Source organism: Candoia aspera, chromosome 14 (genome assembly GCF_035149785.1).
Source record: "Candoia aspera isolate rCanAsp1 chromosome 14, rCanAsp1.hap2, whole genome shotgun sequence".
Lineage (NCBI taxonomy): Eukaryota > Metazoa > Chordata > Lepidosauria > Squamata > Boidae > Candoia > Candoia aspera.
The window spans coordinates 10106484-10127921 of NC_086166.1; the positions used below are offsets into that span (position 1 = coordinate 10106484).

General features: G+C 42.4%; 1 protein-coding gene across 1 annotated transcript in view; it reads right to left on the reverse strand.

Annotated features, from left to right (window-relative positions):
* LOC134505399 (ankyrin repeat and fibronectin type-III domain-containing protein 1-like) overlaps positions 1-13590 on the reverse strand; it is a 32154-nt gene extending 18564 nt beyond the window's left edge. The window contains exons 1-7 of the mRNA XM_063315083.1: positions 13405-13590; positions 12141-12348; positions 9440-9643; positions 6995-7108; positions 5539-5636; positions 2330-2420; positions 240-347 (exon numbers count right to left, since the gene is read on the reverse strand). Of these exons, the coding sequence (XP_063171153.1) occupies positions 240-347; positions 2330-2420; positions 5539-5636; positions 6995-7108; positions 9440-9643; positions 12141-12348; positions 13405-13590 (1009 nt within the window). The remainder of the gene's footprint in view (positions 1-239; positions 348-2329; positions 2421-5538; positions 5637-6994; positions 7109-9439; positions 9644-12140; positions 12349-13404) is intronic.
* Positions 13591-21438: the final 7848 nt, after the last annotated feature.

The following is a 21438-nucleotide window of genomic DNA, read 5'->3' on the forward strand; positions in this document are numbered from 1 at the left end:
CAAGCATCTCAAATAGTTTCTAAACTCAATTTGGAAGCCTGGGTCTTTTGCCTCAGTTGATTTGATGGTTGTTCAACTCATTTCCTTCCCCAGCGTTTTTCTCCCTCTGCTGCCTCCTACATGGTTCTTCCTAAACACTCGTGATGTTTACAAGTAGCCCAGGGAGAATAATAATAGAATCCTTAGGGGCTGAATTCAATTACATTAAAAGTTATTTGTTTGGATTGGATAGGACTCACCATGACACACACAGTGTTGGTGGACCATCTTCATCTGATTGAGGAGGTGGTCCAGAGCTTCAGCTTGTCCTCTCTGACGCGGAGCCCTTCCATCATATTCTCTCCAGTCTGAAGTGGGAATGAATTGAAATAAAGAGGTTAGTGGCAAGAAAGATGGTTTGCTGAGTGCCTTTAAGTTAATCACAAGGCCTTTCCTGACTAGGTCAAATCCTTCCTTAAGCTAGATTGTATCAGCAGGGGCACTGACATTTTTTATTGGTTTCATTCTGAAGGTTTGGGGTTGTGGGGGCAGAAAAACAAGCAAATATAGAAAGAGAGCCAAAAGATGGGCTCATACCTTCAAAAACCTCAGTCAAACCAGGCTGTCTCCAGATGCATTGGACTACATCACCCATGTCATGACATCAGGAGGAAACCAGGTTAGAAAAGGATGCAGTACAGTAAAACAATAAAATTCAGTTCCATGTTTCAGGTTAGTGTTAATAGGATCTTGGCTTTGAATGATGGAAGATGTTACTCTAGATTACATGTATGGTATGACTAAGGCTTCATAATAGTATTGGCTTAAATAAATCCAAATTCTGCACTGAGATTCTCACTTTCTGTAGCACAGAAAACCAGATAAACTATTATGATGATTGATTATGTGCCATCAAGCTGTTTTTGACTCCTAGAGACCACATAGATAGATTTTTTCCATGATGATCTGTCCCTAACCTGGTCTTTCAGGTGTTCCAATGGTGCACCCATTGGTATAGATAAACCATACCAGTGAAGAAATAGCCAATATATTTGCTATTTTATACATGGCTATACTTCAAGGAGCTACAGGAAATGATACAGATTCCTTAAACCTTAGAATCAAACTCATGGGTTTTTAAATGATTCTTCATGTCCACAAAACCAAAATTCTGACAACTTTTTTTTAATGAATTGTGGGATTCTTAATATCCTAATTCTTACATTTTGCATATTTCTTGCACATCCTAGCCTTGGGAACATAGAAATACCACCTAACCCTGTGTTTCCTCCAAGGTCATAGACAAGGAGTGCAACTGTCCTTGGGCAATACAGACACAATAACCCAAGAGTAGTAACTACTGGTGGGAATTATTTGCAAGGGTGATGCCACCAGCAGGAGATAACACATCACTGTAACAAACAAGGTCATATCTTCACACTGTTTTCAGAGCCTCATTCCTTCTGCTGGGCTTCACCTGGGCAGAAGGTTCTTTAGACCAATGGAGACAGGCAAACTCATCTAGACAAGTAAACATATAGGACATCTTCCTTGTGCTTCTTAGTTATGAGGGGGAACAGCTACTGAACAGCACAGGCAAATGTGTGAAGAAGACATTACATTAGCTTTACATTCAGTGGTTTATGCACTCCCCTGTGCTACAGTTTTCCATGGAAAGTTCAGCACTATTAATTTTGTCTGAAGCCGAGTGCTATTTTTGGGTATTTTAAAAACACCCAAGGAGGTGCCTTGCATTTTTATGTGGCAGAAGTTGGGTTCTTTTGTTTTTAATTTAGGGGAGATTTAAAAAAGTGGAAGCAAACAATAATTCATGTGCCAGTCTTGGCTGTGTTCAACAGTTGCCTCCAATAGTAAGTGAACCAAATCTGAAGGGCCCAGTCTGACACATTTACTGCAGACACAGTTACTGCAAATTCAGAATGTGATTTTAGTTGAGTCTTCTTAAAATCATTGCCCTTTGACCCTGTAAGCAGTTATCTGACAACCACCATAGATAGATAGCAGGCTTATATTTAAGATCCTACATCGGAAAATGACTTAAAACTAAATGCAATAGCCCACACATAAGCAGCTATTCTGTATCTCAAATCTGGTTAACTAAGCACCCAAACTTTATTCTGAGTTATTATTCTATGGTTTTGATCATGGATTCTCCAGGCTATTGTGATACTGTGGTCTCTAAGTAGTCCACAGAAGGTTATTATGACATAAGCTTAACACCTGAAGGATTCTTAACACTCTCTATTTATCTCTATATGAAATGTCATTCTCTGGAGTCTCCATGAAAAGAGTATTAAGGCATATGATGCTTCCTGATGTTCATACTTACTTGAGGGAATGGCATAAGGTGGTACTGAAGTTTGTGGAGGTCCCCAGCCCTTCATGTTGTAGGCAGATACCTGGACATAGTAAGTTGTACCCTGTGAGGAAAGGAGAAGGAATAAAAATAATTAAGCCTAGATGAGGACCTTAAAGCAAAACATCTATGCAATATAGAGCATATTTTTCATTATCCCTTCCCATTGTATAGTAATCTGCTGTTTTCCATCATGACCTACAGTGACCTAAATAACTTTTGTGGGCATAGTGAAGACAATCACCACCTTAGAGCATTTTTACTGAACCCACTCAATCTGTCCTTTTTGTTAAGCAACTGTTAAGCTGTTGTGAGCTGCCCAGAGTTGTTTAAGATGGGCGGCCATATAAACCTTTTCAGTAAAATAAATAAATACATAAATAAATAAATAAACTAGAGTAAAGCAGCTGGTACAAATTTTTGAATGGCTGCTCTTTTTTCAGATTTCTATCTAGACTCTATACACTTTGTATATAGGTGTATAAGAATCACAGATAGCCCTGCATTCAGGCCAGAGATCTCAAACCAGTTTAAGGCCTTCTTACCATGATCATGATTTGCCCTCCTCCCTAAAATTATTACTTTTGGTCCTGGAAGATGCTATCTCACAACCAGCAGAGGTACTGTAGATGGCAAAGTCTTGTTTTAAGGGCACACGTACAGAAAAATGGTTTAAAGCTGAATGCTATATGACCTCTTATATTTCAACCTGGTGATAAGGTTTTATTTAGGATGTCAAAATAGTAACAGATTTTGAGCAGAAAGGTGGACTAGAAACAGGCCTTTCTGTTGAAATAAACATTTAACAGTTGCTAATAATTTTTTGAAAACATGTCAAAGAAGTTAACCAGGTAAATGTATAGTAAAACAGTCAAGAACTAACTCAACAGATGCACCTTCAAAGATTTTTGTAAATGTTGACAGGAGGCTGGCCAAGTGTGATGCTCAGGGAGAGCCTTTAGGATGCAAAAATAAGTGTGTTAGGCTGTGTGACTTTGTTCCTCTTTCCTGCTAGAACAGGGTAAAATCACATCAGCATCTCAACCTTGCTGAACCATATTCAGTTGATTTCATTCTTTCTTCAGCACCTAGACCACTGTTTTTCAAACTCGGCAACTTTAAGATGTGTGGACTTCAACTTCTGGGAGTCCAAGACCACACCCCTTCAAAGTTCCCCAGGATGCTAGCTGGGGAATTCTGGGAACTGAAGTCCACACATCTTAAAGTTGCCAAGTTTGAAAAACACTGACCTGGATGATTTCATCTCACCCTGCAGAGGGAACTGGAGCATCCCACCCCTAGCAAAGCACTATCAGTATCCACCTCCTTTCTTTCCCACAGCCCGGTTTCCCACTGGCAGGGATATCACTCTGGGCACTTGATTGATTGTCAAATACGTCATCAAAATGTATTGCTCCTTGCTGGAGTAGAAAGGCAGGGTATGAGTCAAATAAATCAAATAAACTTTGCTTTGGGATCTAGCCGCAGAAGCTGAAAGAAGTCAGCGGATCGACTGTTCCATGGGGTCGGACACTTGGCTTCCTGAAGCTGCTTTCCCCATTAGGGAGCATGTGCTGCGCTGAAGCTTCTGCAGCCGTTTCTGCTGTTTTGCCTCCTAACAGGCCATTTGTTTCAAAATCATGTCCACGTCCCCTGGCCTCATCTCTCCTTCCTCTCATGCTGTGTGCTCAGAAGCCTGGCTCCCGTTTTTTTCTTGGAAACCATCCACCACACAACGGGAGGGGACCACTGCCTGGGCCCTGCAGTTCCCAGAGAGATAAAAATGGGGGAGAGGAGGGGAGGGGGCCCAGCCAGTCTATGACTCCATTACTCCAAAGATGAGAGTGGAGCCAGAGATCCTCATTTCCAATTAGCCATGGAGCTGGTGGGAAGGGCTCGATGGCTGTGTGTGTGCATGGTGGGAGAAAGGAACCAGCTTCTGATTTATTGTCCTGGGGTAGGGGTGTATGAAGGAACCGCAATGGGCAGAAATGACTTAGTGAAGAGAAACGATCAGTCCAAAGGTTGAGCGAATAGAGCTGCCTTCAGCATCTCCAGCACACCAAGACTGCAGCCCAGAGATCCAAGTTCCTTGCTATGCAAACTATAAATACTGAAAATCTCAGCTCCCCTCTCATTGAGCCCATTCTTTTCCATGGGGAAACGGTAACTGCAGCCTACAGACACAAACACACACACTTGAAAAAAAGGGGGGGGAAAAACACTCCCACCAGGGCTGTATCGGATGCTTTCTAATGTTGAGGTTCACCTCCGTAATAATAATACATTCAATCATCTAAAGAGATGATCAGAACATTCATGCCTCTTGCTAAAAGTTGGCAGGGGCCCACAGTGGTTTTGGCCTTTTATTTCTCAGACAGCTGCTGCTCCTTGGTGTCGTTTTCCTTCTTGGCTCCCACGGTTTCGGTCGTCCACCCAGCAATTTAATTGGAATGGCTGTGATGGCTGATAGGGTTTTGTCACCCGTGTGAGTGATGTCATCACATCAGACAACATGACCCCGTCGTTTCAATTGTCACAGCAAACTGGATTAAAAGGCAGCCCGGCGCAAAAGGAAAAAGCTTTAATTCAGCTCTAGTTTTTTTTTCCCCCCACCTCTCCCCCAGTCACCCAAATGGCACTCAGGGCTGCTAGAAAGCATCCAGGTTTCTAGAACACTGATAAAATATGCAGGATGGTCCCCCGATACTCTGGAAGATCTAAACGTTTATGATCATTCACACCTCTGCAATAAGCCACGAGCTAAATGCACTTACCTGACATGGAAAGATAACAGAAATTGGAATTTATAGTCCCAAATTAAGTATAGAATTTAACACAGAGAATCAGGGCTCTCCTTGCAGCCTTGCAAATGATATATATTAGGTCCTGAACCCACCACAATTTTTTTTCACAGATCTTAAAATGGGCACCTTACATGCCAGTCACTACAACATCCATTGCGGTGGGTGAAAATATACCAGTCATTCAAATGGGTGCATTTATTACAAAAAGCAGACTGAAAGCTTTTGGGAATCTTCATCGGCCTGCTGTGGGGTGGGCAGAAGGTCACTGTGGAAGGGCCTTACATCTTTGGAGTGAGAAAGGATTGGGGTCAGTTGGGGTCAGGCCCTGAAGTAGCCTCAAGGTTCAACACCCCGCACAGGGACACACTCACTCACCGAGACAAGGCCATGGATGGTGATGTGTAGTTTTTTCAGCTTGTCAATCACCATTTCGCCCAGCGGTGGGGAAAAAGTGGGGGAGCAGCTCCACTCAACTGCAATCACAAGAAGAGAAACCCTTGGTCAGTAATTGGGAGCCGTTCGTTGGGGGGCAGGGAAGGAGGGCTTTGCAGGCAGACAGTTTGATTAGTGATCCGGGCTGCCAGGGACGTTACAGCTGCTAGGAGGGGATTGATTGTGAAACTGAAAATCCAGCTATTGCATGACCAGCTGTGCACCCTGGAAAAATGTCTGAGAAAAAGGGCCAGAAGAGTTTGAAAGTTGGGGTGGGAGGCATTAATTAAAAGCGAGAACAGCAACCGGACGTACGCATCTTTTAGCTATTTAGAAAAGTTGACCTGGTCTAATGGGTAAAATATGTAGATCTCTAAATAAGATTATGGGAACTGTTATCTCAGCATACAGAGATGGAATGGAGAGATGAGCAAAGAAAAAGAATAGAGGATAACAGATGGACTAAGCAAAGGAAATGGAGGGGGGAGAGAAGGAAGAGGCATAGAAAAAGGATTTGGGGATGACCAGCAGAGGAAAGCGCTTTTGCAAAGCCAACCTTACGATGACAGGAGACACAGATTAAAACTGAGGGAAGTCTATGTTTCTGGAAGCAGGTGTGAACACCAGGAAGGGTGCTCAGTGATAAGGGGACCAATCAGCAGTCTGAAGAATTATGAGCAACCCCAAAAGGAGAAAGACTGAAAACTTTAGCAGAAAGTGACAATCCAAATCTGGAGTTGCATCCATTTGGGCACTCCAATAAATTACAGCTCCTTCTTCCTGTCTCCCAGAAAGAATACAGATAGTCCTTGACTTGCGACCATTCATTTAATAACCATTGAAAGTTATAGCAGCACTGAAAAAAGTGACTTAAGACCAGACTTGCACTTATGACCGTCGCAGTGTCCCTGCGGTCACGTGATCAAAATTCGGGTGCTTGGCAACTGGCATGTATTTACGAGGGTTGCAGCATCCCAGGGGTCAAGCAATTCCCATTTGTGACCTTCCCAGCCAGCTTCCAACATGCAAAATGAATGGGGGAAGCCAGATTTGCTTAACGACCATGTGATTCACTTAATGACCATGTAATTTGCTTAGCAACCACGGCAAAAAAGGTAATAAAATTAGGCATGGTCACATGATGCCTCACTTAATGACTGAATCGCTTAGCAACTGAAGTTCCAGTCCCAGTTGTGGTCGTAAGCTGAGGATTACCTGTAAGGCCTTTTCCATACTGTGTTTCCAGAACAACCTATTATGTTAAAAAAAAGATGACATTGATTCAGGTTATTAACTGACTGTGGCCAGCAATGGGATAGAAAGAAGGGTTGAAAACATTTCAAGTTTCATGCTCAGAATGTTTTGCTCGCTGCCACTGCTGGGACACCAAAAGGCTTACCTTTGTATTTGGTGACAATAGCTGAATTGACGCTTAAGGGCTCCTGAAAAGACACTTCTACAGAGGTGCTGCTGGCCACTGAAAGATGGACATTTGTAGGTGGATCTGGAACCCCTGGGGTGGGGTGGAGGAACATAGCACAGATATCAGGAAAAGTGATCCAGATGTACAAAAGGAACGTTTCTTTCTTTAATCCAAGGCAATTAATACTTAATTGTTACTCACAATGAACACAAACAAAAATTTTGGAAAGGAAATTGTAGAGAGTAAGGAAGATGACCTCAACAGAGATGTGCAAACTCCATTACCAAAGCAATGAGGGGAAAAACATACCTTAAGCTTACAACAGGCAGACAGCATTGGTAAGCGGCTCAAACAGACACCTCCCTAATTCATTGGAGTATTAGGGGGAGGAGGCATAGCACAATTAGGCATGCAAGGTTCTTTTATTATGGACAGTCTCAAATAAAAGTAGTTTTAGCCTTCCTGTGGAGTTGATTACTTGGTCTGGTCTACCTAGTGAGGCCAACATAAATACAACTGCATTCCATACATCTGTGTGCAATGAAACAGGAAGAGTGAACCTGTACAGGAGATGAAATTAATTCTTCCCATTGTCAAGTTAGCAGTCAAAAAAAGTTAGCGGTCATGGACACCATCTTGACTTGTTTGACGTCACCCGCAGACAGCCCAGCTATGGAATGTACTGGACAATAGAGTCCTTCATACAATGCAACTGGGCCAGTTAATGTTTTATTTTTATCCATTCAATCATGTACGATTCTTGGAGACTGCCTGGACATGTCCCTGAAGTTTTCTTGGCAAGGTTTTTCAGAAGTGATTTGCCATTGCCTCCTTCCTAGGGCTGAGAGAGAGGGACTGGCCCAAGGTCACCCAGCTGGCTTCGTGCCTAAGGCGGGACTAGAACTCTCATACCACGCCTGATTGGCTCTTGGGCTGAGAGAGGGGGACTGGCCCAAGGTCACCCAGCCGGCTTTCGTGCCTAAGGCAGGACTAGAACTCTCCTACCACGCCTGATTGGCTCTTGGGCTGAGAGAGAGGGACTGGCCCAAGGTCACCCAGCTGGCTTTGTGCCTAAGGCGGGACTAGAACTCTCATACCACGCCTGATTGGCTCTTGGGCCGAGAGAGAGGGACTGGCCCAAGGTCACCCAGCTGGCTTCGTGCCTAAGGCAGGACTAGAACTCTCCTACCACGCCTGATTGGCTCTTGGGCCGAGAGAGAGGGACTGGCCCAAGGTCACCCAGCTGGCTTCGTGCCTAAGGCGGGACTAGAACTCTCATACCACGCCTGATTGGCTCTTGGGCTGAGAGAGAGGGACTGGCCCAAGGTCACCCAGCTGGCTTCGTGCCTAAGGCAGGACTAGAACTCTCCTACCACGCCTGATTGGCTCTTGGGCTGAGAGAGAGGGACTGGCCCAAGGTCACCCAGCTGGCTTCGTGCCTAAGGCGGGACTAGGACTCCTGGTCTCCCAGTTTCTAGCCTGGTGCCTTAACCATGACACCAAACTGGCTCTTAAGCAGTCAAATAGGGGAAGCTTAAAATGACATCCATGATCCCTAGTTTTAACATTAAAGTTTCAGTTGGTTAAATTAAGAGAATTTATATTTGGTCTATGACCTGAAATAAATTATCTTAATTTAACCAATCACCAATCATCTTGCTTTGGAAGACAATAGCTAAGAAGGCCATCACAAAAGATAGGCAAGTCAGAGTTCCCCCAAGGATTCAAGTCTTCTGAGACCTTAGTTCTTCTGTCTTCTCCCCACAGCATCAGAGAGTCCTTTAAATAGATCTGTTGGGCCCAAAAGGAGCTGGCTGGCGATACAAGCAATATCACACCCATTATAACTATGTCAGTTAGGATTGGAAGTTGATTTTCCTTTCAAAGTCAAATGAACTGGGAAGTGGAGGTTGCTTTGCCAACAGTGCTTGCTGCTACTTGACTCATCTTCGGGTGTTCCACAAGACACGCTGATTACAAGCCACCAATTGCCATGATGAAACTTAATCTCCCTTAATGCACAGCGGTACACTCAGGAGAACTACGTGGTTTCAAACTTCTGCTCAACAAAAGGGTTCTTGGAACAGGATTGGGAAACCTCCTGTCATCTAGCCACTCCTTCTCCAAAATAGTGACTTGCTTCAAGAACAAGAGACATAAATATTCTGACTCACTCACTACATCTACAGTTGTTGACATCAAGAAGAAGAACAGAGAACATGCTTCTTAGAGATGGTCAACATGGTGGATTCTAACCCAATACATGGGTGCTGGCTTGCATGACCCTGCCTCCACTCTTCTGATTGTTAATTTGGAAGGATGCCATATTTCTTCCAACAGTCCAAAAGATCAACAGTTCTACCCCCATTCCTGATTTTTCTGAATGGCGGTGCGTAGGGCCCTATCCTTCCAGAGACTCACGTGCGTGCTCAAATCCAGCATTCATGCGCTTGTAAAGCCGGTAGCGCCATTCCCAGGCCTTCAGCTGCTTCTCTTTTTCTGAGCTTTCCGCGTTGGGCACCTCGTTCACCACCTGCGCAGTGAGATCATTAACCCGCTGTTCTGCTTCCCGAACCAGGGTTGCCAGGTGCAAAGACCGACTTTCCAGGCTTACAACTTTGAGAAAAAGGAAGATGGGGAAAGGAAAGGAAAACATTAAGGGAAAAAGGAAGAGGAGACAAGGATCAATCCCCTCTACGTATCTGAAGGGATTCAGATATGGCTTTAGACTACAGAACGGCCCATGCCTAGCAAGAAAAAATATTCTTTGTTTTGGCTGGTTTTCTAATATCCTTTAATGTATTTATTGATTGTTTTTAGCTCTTTGTATGCGGCCCAGAGTCGGCTGTTTGTGAGATGGGCGGCTATATAAACTTGAGACAGAAATAAATAAATAAATATTCTGCAAATCCAAGTAGTTCACCCCAATCCTTATTTCCTAAGCGATGTCAGGGAGACAGTCTGCGATTCAAAATTTTTAGATAAAACCAGAGCCACTCCTTCTGGCCCCTTTTTCTTGCAAATTTAGAGACCAGGTGGTGGACAGAATCTGTTGTCCATCTCTGGCCAGCGCAACCAGCAAGATCTGCTTTCTAGTTCAAAACAAGCTCTTGGATAACAAGTTGGAAATGTACTCTAAGGTATGCCACTGCTACTACGATTAATGATCATAACAACAACAATAATAATAAGAGGAAAAGGAGGAGGGGGAGGAAGAAGAAGTGAAGAAACTCCTGATCAGAATGACCATTTATTTATTGAGCAGAAGAGTATAAATGCTGGACCTGGACGCTCCTGAAACTATAAATCTTGCAGTTGGAAGAAAGCAGCTGTGATTTTCTTCCTGCGTCTATTCAGAGAAAAACAACATTGAAAAATGGACCTTCCTTCCTACCTGAATTAGCACCAAGCAACGTGAAAGCTTTTGCATTTCTCTGCTGAACAACAACAACAAAACACCTACTGGATTTTGATGTTTTCATCTTCTAAAATCTGCATCAGCATCATTCGCATTTGCATGTTTAATTCATGCTGATTATCATAATGAATTCATTATTAAAGTACTCCGGTAGATCTCATGCTCTGCTGCCATGTCACTACATTCTCTTCCAGTTTTACTCCTGGAGTGGGTTGTACAAAAATCATTTCTATAGCTGCACACAGGCACACACCCCAACCTGCCCCAGCTCAGCTGCCGGGACCTTTAATAAGCAGCAGTGCATTGAGGTTGGCCAACAGCAGCACAAAGAACCACCAATTGGGCATTGGGTGAAGCACATACAGGTAGCATCTGAGATAAATGTCCCACCACACAGGAGATGGCCAGATTTGGCTTTCTTGCCGCTTTTTGAGCAGCCTCGTGTAAAAGTTCCACAGCTGAAGCCCAGTCTTCACAAGCGGTCTGTGTGAGGTACCTGCCCCTTGCTCAACCTTCGTGCACTATGAACAAGAGGAGAAGACCCCCATTGAGATTTAGAGGGCAGATGTTTTATTCCCTGGAATCTCTTCGTTTGCCTGACAGGCAAGAGTAGCAAAGAAAGACACACCTCTTTCAGAGTTCACGGCCTCCTTTTGCTGAGCTCCCATTATTACCTATATTGACAGCTAGGCCTCTGGGTAGTCTCTCTGTGGGCCACCCAGCAAGAAGACATGTCAGGGGTTGCATCCAGCACAACCTCTTTAGAGAGGGTGTACAAGAACTTGAGGCACAATGTCACCCTGCTAGGAAAAGAAGGCTGCAGAACGCTTATTCAAAGTCACTCCCCCTTCTGTTCCCATTCAGAGGAAGGCTTTGACAGAAGAAAGGGCATTCTGTTCCTGACCCTAATTGCAGGACACCAGTTTCCTCACCCACAATAACTAGAGCTGAAGATTTTCCTGCTGCTCCAAGGCAGAAATCTGAAGACAAACAGCCCTCCTCATTGTTCTCTTCTTCCACCTGAAACCAGCTCTATTCATGGTGAGTTCTTGAGAGCCAATGAGGACAGCCATCAGGTGGTAGATCCCAGAACTATAAGCAACAGAGCTGGAATTTTGTGCTGCTGTCCCACCTCTTCCAATGGATGAATCTGCTCAAAGGATCATCTCCCCAGGAACTTATATGTAAAAACCAAACATAGATGCAGACAGTTGAGTCTTCCTCCAATATTTGCTCACAGCAGCATCTCAAACACCCCATCCGATTCAGAACTACAGTTTTCAGGTCATGTACTCCTCATGCACTGGCTTCCAGTTGTAATGGCATGCCTCAAAATTGGTTGAATCTCATCTCATCCAAGAAAGCACCTCTCTATCTCTCATGACGACATGGTTCAACCTCTCTACCAGTCAACTCTCCCCCGCACATCTTGCAACCATGAAAGATACGACCATTGAAATTGTAGCTCAGGCTGCACCTATAATAATCCACAGCGGCATCTAAATGATATCATCATAATGGCTCTTGCTGTTTAGATCCTCTCCTATATAATTACACTTTTAAATGCTTGCTCTTTTCCATTGTTCAAAGAACAGCAGCATTTCTATAGCTCATATTAGCAGGAAATTAAGGAGGGGAGAATTGCTAGAATATCCACGAGGAAGAGCTTGAAGAGGGCAAGGGTCATAAGAGCTTCTGACTTACAGTGAGGACTCTCCTTGGCTCCAGCCAGCAACAGTGTCTTGGCAATGGGTGAGTTGTTGGTCATGATTGCAATGTCCAGCGGCAGGAGACCTTCACTATTAGGGGTATTAAGATCCAGTTCCTCCAGACTGTACTGCTTGAGCAGCTCCTGTACCTTATCCAGGTCTTGCAACTCAACAGCCTCAAAGAGCGCAGCATTGCCTTGAAACTGCAGAGAGGAGGAAAGACACACCATCCTGCTAGATCTGAACTACACCAGTCATTCTACAGACCTTATCTCATATTGCTTTTACCATATTCACATACATTTGCTGGGATGGGGAAAAGGAAGATGGGCTAAGTCACTCCAAAAGCCAGCCTTTGCAGAATACTGTATGGTCACCTCCTCACTTGCAATTTGCACTGCGTTGACTGTACTCACAACACTATTCAGAGCATTGAGCAACAATGAACAGAACTGCAAGCCAAGAATGTGACAAAGCATGGAAACTTCACCCGGGGGTGAACAGTCCCATCCGCTTACTAAGCAAGCCAACTTTGATAACTTCGCTAGAGAAACTCTGAAATCAAATGCCAATAAAAGGGCAAAGCTTGCTACCTATCAAGGAGCTGTTTCACATTCTCTTCTAGCATGATGCTCTTACACTGAAATTCCTTAACAATCTAACTTATTGTGCAGTACACAATATGTGCAATGTATCGAACACTTTATTGGGGTGGAGAGTACAAATCAGTGAGGGTAAACTGCCTGAAAGGACATGAAACGGGAAGCTTAGTTGTAGGCTGCATCTACTCTCATTGGGTTCATGTACTGGAAAGTTACTCAGCCCAACCCTCAAGAGCAGGAAGAGATTTGGCCTTAGGAACTCCTCAACTCCCATTTCCAGGAAGAGGTAGACAGATAGCCCAAACTCTTTCACAACTAGATGTACAAAACAAATGTCCTATGGTGGTATTAATGGAACAGGACCTACTTTCAAATCGAACCCAATTGTATTTGCCTCCCCGATTCTCATGAAACAAAAGCTTTCTCATGGCTTTTGATAGGAGCTTGGCTGCTTCCCTCTTCTCAAAGCCACCACCATGTTATATGAGCCAGGAAATGGGAAGCCAAGGTAGACTCCAAGATAAACTTTCAATGAATGAGACGTTGGGATGGAAGATCATGTTTCCTTTGTACACCTTTATCTTGGAGTAACAGGCCATAAACATTCTAAAAACCCACTGATCTACTTGCTCGGACCAGGCGGTACAATCTATTTACCAGGTAGGATTTTCGCTGCTTCTCCTTTTCAGCTTTTCCTGCTAGGTTTCCTTCATCAAATGACATGTAGTTAACTCTGAATTTTCCAGAGAGATTCCGATAGAGCCTCTTGGCGGCATTTGGAGATGACGGTCCAGGTTGCTTTCTAGCTTGGGCCAACTGCAGATCTCTCAGTTGCTGGGTCATTTTTGGTGAGGAAGACCTAAGGAACAACAACCACGAAAACAACAACAAAGGGAAAGTTAAGCATCTCAAAAAATGGCAGCCACAAATTTGGTTACGTTGCTAAAACTGGTTAGCACAAAGTAGCTTTGTTACTTTGTTAGCAGAGTGGTCCTCCTGGTGAATAAAAGCTTGGTCAACTCAAAGATCTGCTGCAGTGTTTTATGAAAATGGTTGCCCCAACATGGTATTTTAAGATTTGTGAATATTTGTAGGTGTCCCTTATATCCAGCAGCTCAAAAAACATACATTGTAATACCTCTCCCATAAAACAAGACAGCATATCTAGAATGAAATCTTAAAACACATATAACACATGGAATGCCTTTTATTTTTAGCATGTTCTCTTTCTATAGGTCTGTCTTTTTACAAGTCTAAATCTTGTCCTCCATATTTATAGTCAAGATTGTGTTTGGTAATTCCTTTACTAGTTAAAACATGTACTTAAAACAGCTTACAAAAGAAAATCTGATACATAAAACAATAAATTAAATAGGTAAAAACAAGACAAATCTGGCAATAAGTTTAACACAGAACTCATTAGCGGTCAAAAACATGTCTTTGAAAAAATCCAAAATCCAAAATAAATATATCCAACAGAATAAATAATGTTCTTTGTAAAAGTAATCAATTTTAGAAAGGTAATCTCATACTTTTTAAGAGAACCATCTTGATTCTAGCAATTACATTTTTCCAGGCCTTGATTTATTTAAGAAAAGTTTACTAAGTTGAATTACCCTCTTTACTGTCACAATATGAAGCCAGATAATAGCCAAAATGTTCTTAAAGGTGAACAGGCTGATTCAATAATTACTTGAAGCAGCATCCATCTCTGTGAATTCTAAGTTACAATCTCAATCATCCTACTTACAGACCTTTAAATCTCATTTCTTGTCACACTTGCTATTAGAAATTTTTTGCTCCAGCTGCAACCATTCACACGCACTTATCAACTTCTCAAGCTCTATACACATACATTTGCACAGACACGAACGTACTCTAACTAGGAAGGTGAAGGTGGCTGAATTTAGCTAAAATACCCCCCGCAGCTCTGCCCCCACAGTTCTTACAAAGGTAACCACAATGTAAATTGAAAAAATGGACCTTTTCAACAACCCAAGAGAATGCAACCAACACAGACAAAACAGAAAGTTGTGTGAAGGTTTCTGAAAGTGGGACACCAGAAATAAAAGCTCTGAACACTTACTTTGTCTTTATTAGATTTATCTGAAACCATAATGCGGAAGAGTTGTACACAGATGTCAGTTAAGGTCGCAACAGTAGACGGCTCATGAGGAAAATGAATTTGGGACACGTAGGGAAAAGTGGCATTCTACAGAATAAATACCAGTTGACAGCCACAGACATCTGAAGTCTCATGCAGGATGCTTCGATCAAGCCTCCTCTTCTTGAAACTGAATTCACACAAACCAAAACATTGCCTCAGCTGACTGGTAGGGCTAGTTCAATGAGGATTTGGGGGTGTGGTTTGGGACTTTTGTTCTTAAATCGGGAGAAGAAATAGCATCTCTTGTGGAATGTCCAGCTATTCCGAAGTCTTTGAGCCACTTGCCTTTAATGCATCAATATGTCATCCAAGCAGACAAGTCAAATCAGGGTCAGCAGCTATACAAGGCAAGATGTATACCCTACTGGTTGCTCAACCACTGGTGAGCTATTGCAGTCCTTGGCCAAGATCAAGAATAGCAGAGTAACCTTTGCTTGCCAAAGACCCCGCAATATCGGAAGGAAGTCTTAAGGCTACTGCCTTTGCTAAATGTATAAAAAGGGGGGAAATCATAAACCGGTTGCTGCTGCTGCTGCTCTCCTCCTCCTCCTCCTCCTCCTCCTCCTCCTCTTTTACTTTTAGGTATTTTAACTTTAAAGGCACCAAGCTAGAAACTGGGAGACCATGGGTTCTAGTCCAGCTTTAGGCACTAAGCCATCTGGGTGACTTTGGGCCAGTCCCTCTCTCTCAGCCCAGGGAACAAGGAGGCAAGGGCCAACCACTTCCTAAATCTTACCAAGAAAGCTGCAGGGACTTGTCCAGGCAGTCACCAGGAGTCAAGACTGAGTCAAAAACACTATATATAGTAACAATCCAGTGGAGATTTTAAGTAATTAGCTTAAGATCAAAACCATTATCATATAACCAATACTTTGATGTGAGTTGCTGCAGTTGTTATAGTTAACGTTGGATTTTTTTTTTTTTCATGTCAGAAGCACCCACCAAGGTGCTTCGGTATTGAAAGGATTTGCTGGTGATGTCACTGTTGCCTGGGGAACACCCTAGAGGGCTCCTTTCATGTCCCTGTTATCTTCCCACCGAAGTGGTACCTATTTATCTACTTGCATTTGCATGCTTTCGAACTGCTAGTTTAGCAGGAGCTGGGATAAGTTGACGGGAGTTCACTCCGTCAGGCTGCTCGCGCTTTCGGGTTTTGAACTGCCGAGCTGCTGATCTTAATGGTCCTCTGACTCAGCGTCTTAACCACTGAGCCACCATGGCCCCCTAACGTTGGATGAACAAGCCAAACAAATTTATGCTTGTAATATTGACATCCTAAGTGATAGGTTTTTTTTCTTTCCTATCTCTATTTTCAGTACTCTAAGCTATCTAAATAATAGAATGTTAATCATCTCCAATCATATCATATACGCATCACTGTACAGAAACAATACAATGCTTGGTTTATAACAATATAATACTGTAAAAATAAAAATAAAAAAGGCTACTGCCTTACTTTTCTGGGAAGGCCTGCAAATTACAGTGAACTTAAATTCTCTCTGTTTTGCATAATGCTGAAGAAGCATCTCTTAAAAAACACCCCACAATTCTGATGTTTAGAGACAGCCCTGCAGAGGTTATTAAGGGAACCCCAACTGCAATCATTCATAACTGCAGTGATTTTATCTGAGGCAATGTGCAAAGAATTACATTATTTCACTTGGTTTATTTTTTTTAAAGAGCTTTGAAATACAGGGAGACTGACTCCTGCTAGGCATTCTTCTGGGATGGATGGGGAAGATTAACCTGTCTCCCTTAAAAATAAGAATGCACCTGTGCTGCAGGAAAATAAGTAATTCTTCTGTATCAGTGCCAAAGGGTGGGACGGTGGCAGAACCCGGGTTTTCAGCAACAGCATGGCTTATTACAAAAGCTGGATGGCTCCAGACTTAGCCATCATCTGGATGGCTGTAAATGATTTGATCTGGCACCAAACTTAATCGGAGCAGTGATGCATCTTGGTGTGGTTTCTAGTGCTTTAGCTCTGTGAACATACCCAAGACAGACAATGGATGTAATTAGTTGCAAGGCTATCTCTATGTGTATCAGTGAAAATGGCTGGAAATAACTCCTTGGTGTGGGTTTGTCAAAGTCCTAGATGAAGGGCTTCAAGGGAACATTAGCAGACATCAGATAAGAGATTGGTAGGGCTCACTGCTTGGGAACTAGCTAAAGAACAAAGAATGGGAATGAACGGATGATTTTCACCATGGGGCAGATAAACAGGGGAATCCGACTGGTTTATATACTGGAAATGGTTCTTTTTTCACTTATTTATATAACCTGGAAGCCAGGTTTATGGAAATAGTACAGGCTGTTTAGTATAAGTAATATTGATCATGTTACCATATACTTTTTCTAAAATTATACACATTCCAGTTACAAAATGGGTAAATGTTGACATTAGTGAGCTGCCAAGACTCAAAATTAGCCAGTTCATACATTGAATGTAGCAGGCTTACATTTTTTAAAAACTTCCATAGACCTAACTTTCTTTTTCCAGAATTTAAACTGAGATGGATTATGATTCAGTTTATATTTTTTATATTTCTTAGGTTGCATGACCTAAGTCTCTACCAGTCTCTACCAACTTTGCACATGCCAGTTGCTTTAACTCTTTATTTTCTCAACAGTATAAAAACATTATCTTTGTTATGTATGTCTGTGTAGAATCCTTTCACTTTAAACCCTTATTAATTCCTTGCCAAAGAAACCAATTTATTTAAGGACTGCCAAATTGAAGGGTAACATTTTCTAGTTTCACCAGTCTCTGGAAGACGGCATGTAGCACATCACAGGAAATGTATTGTCCTAAGGGGGAAACTATGGTGGCCCCATTCCTTAATTTAAGGAGAAAGGGTCTGTGGATACATCGCTTTGAGAGCATTAAAATGAAACCCTGAAGGCAAGGGTTTTAACCTTTCAGTCTATGTACAGTGAGTTTTGTACAGAAAATTTGTGGGTTCTAATAACACTAATATCAACCAACATAGTGCTGCTAAAAGCAATATACAATTAATTAGGTTTAAGAAACTACATTCAGGGATTCATTTCCCCCCCTTGTGAATGTTTCCCTCATTCACATTCTTTTTTGAAAGTTTAGTTCTGAGTTCAGGCCATTAGACACGTTTCCCTTTTTTTAGCTGAATTTTTAGGCTAGTAAATCCAGGTTGTACTTCTTCAACTGGGACACTGTGCATTCACAGGATTCTGTCAGTCTCCTGCTTGTTTCAATGCTGTTCTCTGCTTAAAAATGCTATACAATTTTTTTTAAAAGGATGCTTATACATAAATTAATCTCAAAGTGGGGAATCTAACTATGAAAAAAATTAAAAGAAGTAAAGGATCAGTAAAGGGCATTTGTGTATAAAATAAATGTGAATTGATAGAAAAGACATATGACTAAATATATCCAAACCTGAAATGGAGCAGAGAGATTCTTATCCGTGAGTCAATTGTGGGGATGGGGGATATTGGAAATGCAGGGGTTTTATCTTGTATTTAGCCATTTATTGAACATTAATGTTGAACTTATGGGACGCGGTGGCGCTGCGGGTTAAACCGCTGAGCTGCCGATCGGAAGGTCGGTGGTTCGAAACCGCGCGGTGGGGTGAGCTCCCGTTGCTAGTCCCAGCTCCTGCTCACCTAGCAGTTCGAAAACATGCAAATGTGAGTAGATCAATAGGTACCGCTTCGGCGGAAAGGTAACGGCGTTCCGTGTCGTCATGCTGGCCACATGACCACGGACGGGTCCTTACGGACAACGCTGGCTCCAAGGCTTAGAAACAGAGATGAGCACCGCCCCCTAGAGTCGGACTTGACTGGACTTAACGTCAAGGGAAACCTTTACCTTTACCTTAATGTTGAACTTAACATTTAATTTCATGAGTGAGCTGTGAGATTGTGTGGCATGCATTCAAACAGGGCTGCCTCTACCCCAAGTTGATCTACTCTTATGGACAAAATGCATATGATAATAATCGAAGAACGCTGCAATCAAGATGCAGGACAAGGCACTACAAATCGGAAAACACAACACGCATTCACAACACGTACTTCAAGGATGCCCCTCACAAATAACTGAAGATGCTGCAAAGATGTTAACTCTGTTCAGATCTGAAACCAGCAAACTCCTTGGTGGAAAAATAGGGGAAGAAGACCTCTGGGGGAGACTTTTACCCCCCATGATTCTGAAGTATCTTCAGATATAGCAACCACAAGGCTGTGAGTTTGCATATTCTTAAACAGACCCACAACAGGAGGAATATATGAGATGGTAAAGCAGGAATGAGCTCTGGAGCCATTGAGGAGACAAGAGGAGCAAATAACAAAGCAAAGCAAAGGCGGCGTGTCTGTTACTACTTAAACCTGGCTTTCTCCCGTGCCATTTCTCTCACTAAATGCTTCTGGTCTGACCTCTGTGAAGAATGATCACAGAATCTCAAAGCAGAAGCACGCAGTTTGGCCACAGATCCACACAAGGAAGGAGTATAGGTCAGTGGTTGGTTTCATATCATAGCATGTGGATTGTTTAGTTCTGACTTACCCTGTTGGACAACTCCATTGTCCTGGCTTACAAAGTATGCTTGATTGCTAAATATAATGTGTGAACCCAGCCATTTGCAGTTTAACTAACTAACCATGGTAAGGACACCAGAGTTTAGGGCAGTGGGCGAAGCATCAGATCCTCACAGAAGAAACTGTGTTAAGGATTGATTGCCCAATGTTGTTTTTGGTGTAGTAAAGTCAATTTGAGATGATTTCATCTCCGTGAAATTACATGGTGAGCATTTCTTATGAATGAACCTCTCTCCAGCCCACTTGGTGACAGTTGGTATTTGCCATGTCAAGGAAAGACATGAGAACAAACATGCTCCCTGATGTGGTAAATACTAGCTGTCATCAGACGCAGGCAATTCTTACCATGTGAAATGGGAAGGGTGGTATCATCTCATGACAAATTCTTTATATTAAAAGTCAATGTGGGCGCCAGACCTCTGGAATAGTGTTTTAAAAAAAATAATCTCCCCCAATGTTCTGCTCCCAGATCTTCAACACTGCTTATAAACCAGTCAAATCATTAACAATATGAAACAATCAGAAAAACAACACAAAGCATACCCTCTAATTAAAAAGTACAAGCTGGAGGACAACAAATCCATAATGTAATTTGCTAATTTTGTAGGCTGGGATAGGAGAACAGTTTTAATTGGTGCCCGAACAGGCAGAAAAGTTCTAAACCAATATTTCTGAGGAGGGTTTCTGCACCATTAGGGAGCCATTGCTAAGAAAAGCCCTGGTAGAAAGTTATCCTACCACCAAACACACTTTACTTCTAAAGATTGGAATACATAAAATAAAACATCTGCCTGAACCTGGTGCTGTCCAGATGTGTTACTCCGTTAGCTGGAAGTCTACTGATCCCTTAGTTCTGCTAAGGATGAAGGCTGGTTCAAACAGGGCCATTTAACTACTGTTCAAACTTTGTCCCTTCCTTCTTTCTTGAGTCTCCTCATATCTTTCCTCTCTGTATGTAGCTGAGTGTGTCTTGTTTTAAGGTCCTCCATTTTATTAAATGATTAAGCTTTTGTCGAATCCCTTCATCTGCCATGAGCATTAGGAACTTCAAAGTCTAATTCAGTGTTTTTCAACCTTGGCAACTTTAAGATGTGTGGACTTCAACTCCCAGAATTCCCCAGCCAGCATGGCTGGCTGAGGAATTCTGGGAGTTGAAGTCCACACATCTTAAAGTTGCCAAGGTTGAGAAACACTGGTCTAATTAGCCCAAGACTGATGTCCCAGCTGTATCTTTTAGGGTAACCAACAGCACCCATATGGTCTGAGAACTTTTTCTTGGTTTTGAATTCACAGCCAAAGGGAAGGAGACCACAGGATGACCATTGTATTTTCCAAAGTATCTGTAACAAAGTTGAAAATAAGGTCCTCTGTTCCCTTTATTGTCATGCTAGGTAATTATAATAACTTATTCTCTTGTTTCTCTCCTTTGTTCTAACACAGGCATGTTCTTGTAATGTTTTGGTTTCACAATTATCTCTCCTCTTACTTTAAAGTATCCATCTAAAGCATAGAATACTTTAGGCATCCCATACTTATGTGAAAATGCCTTGTTTTTACTTTACATCCTACATTCCTACTTGTATGTCTGCAAGCTAGTGTGTATATTCTGAGGATGAACAGCAGTGGTAATTAGAATCCATAAATAGGAATCCATTTGTAAATTTTAAGAAATTGAGTTATGAATCAGAAAGTCTCTGGTTGATTTTTACTTTAGTTGTGAATCCAGGAAGTAGCTTCATTCACCTACCACTCCCCAATGTATAATAGCGGGAATGAGATGGTCTATGGAGTGCTGATGGACGTGAGAATGCCAACTACATAATGCATACGAAGTACTTGAATTCTTGAATGCAACATACCATTTGGCATTATCTATACCATTCAGGGAGCCCCAGACACTCCATTGGTTCTCTATTAACACTCTCAATATTGAATCAAAAATTGGC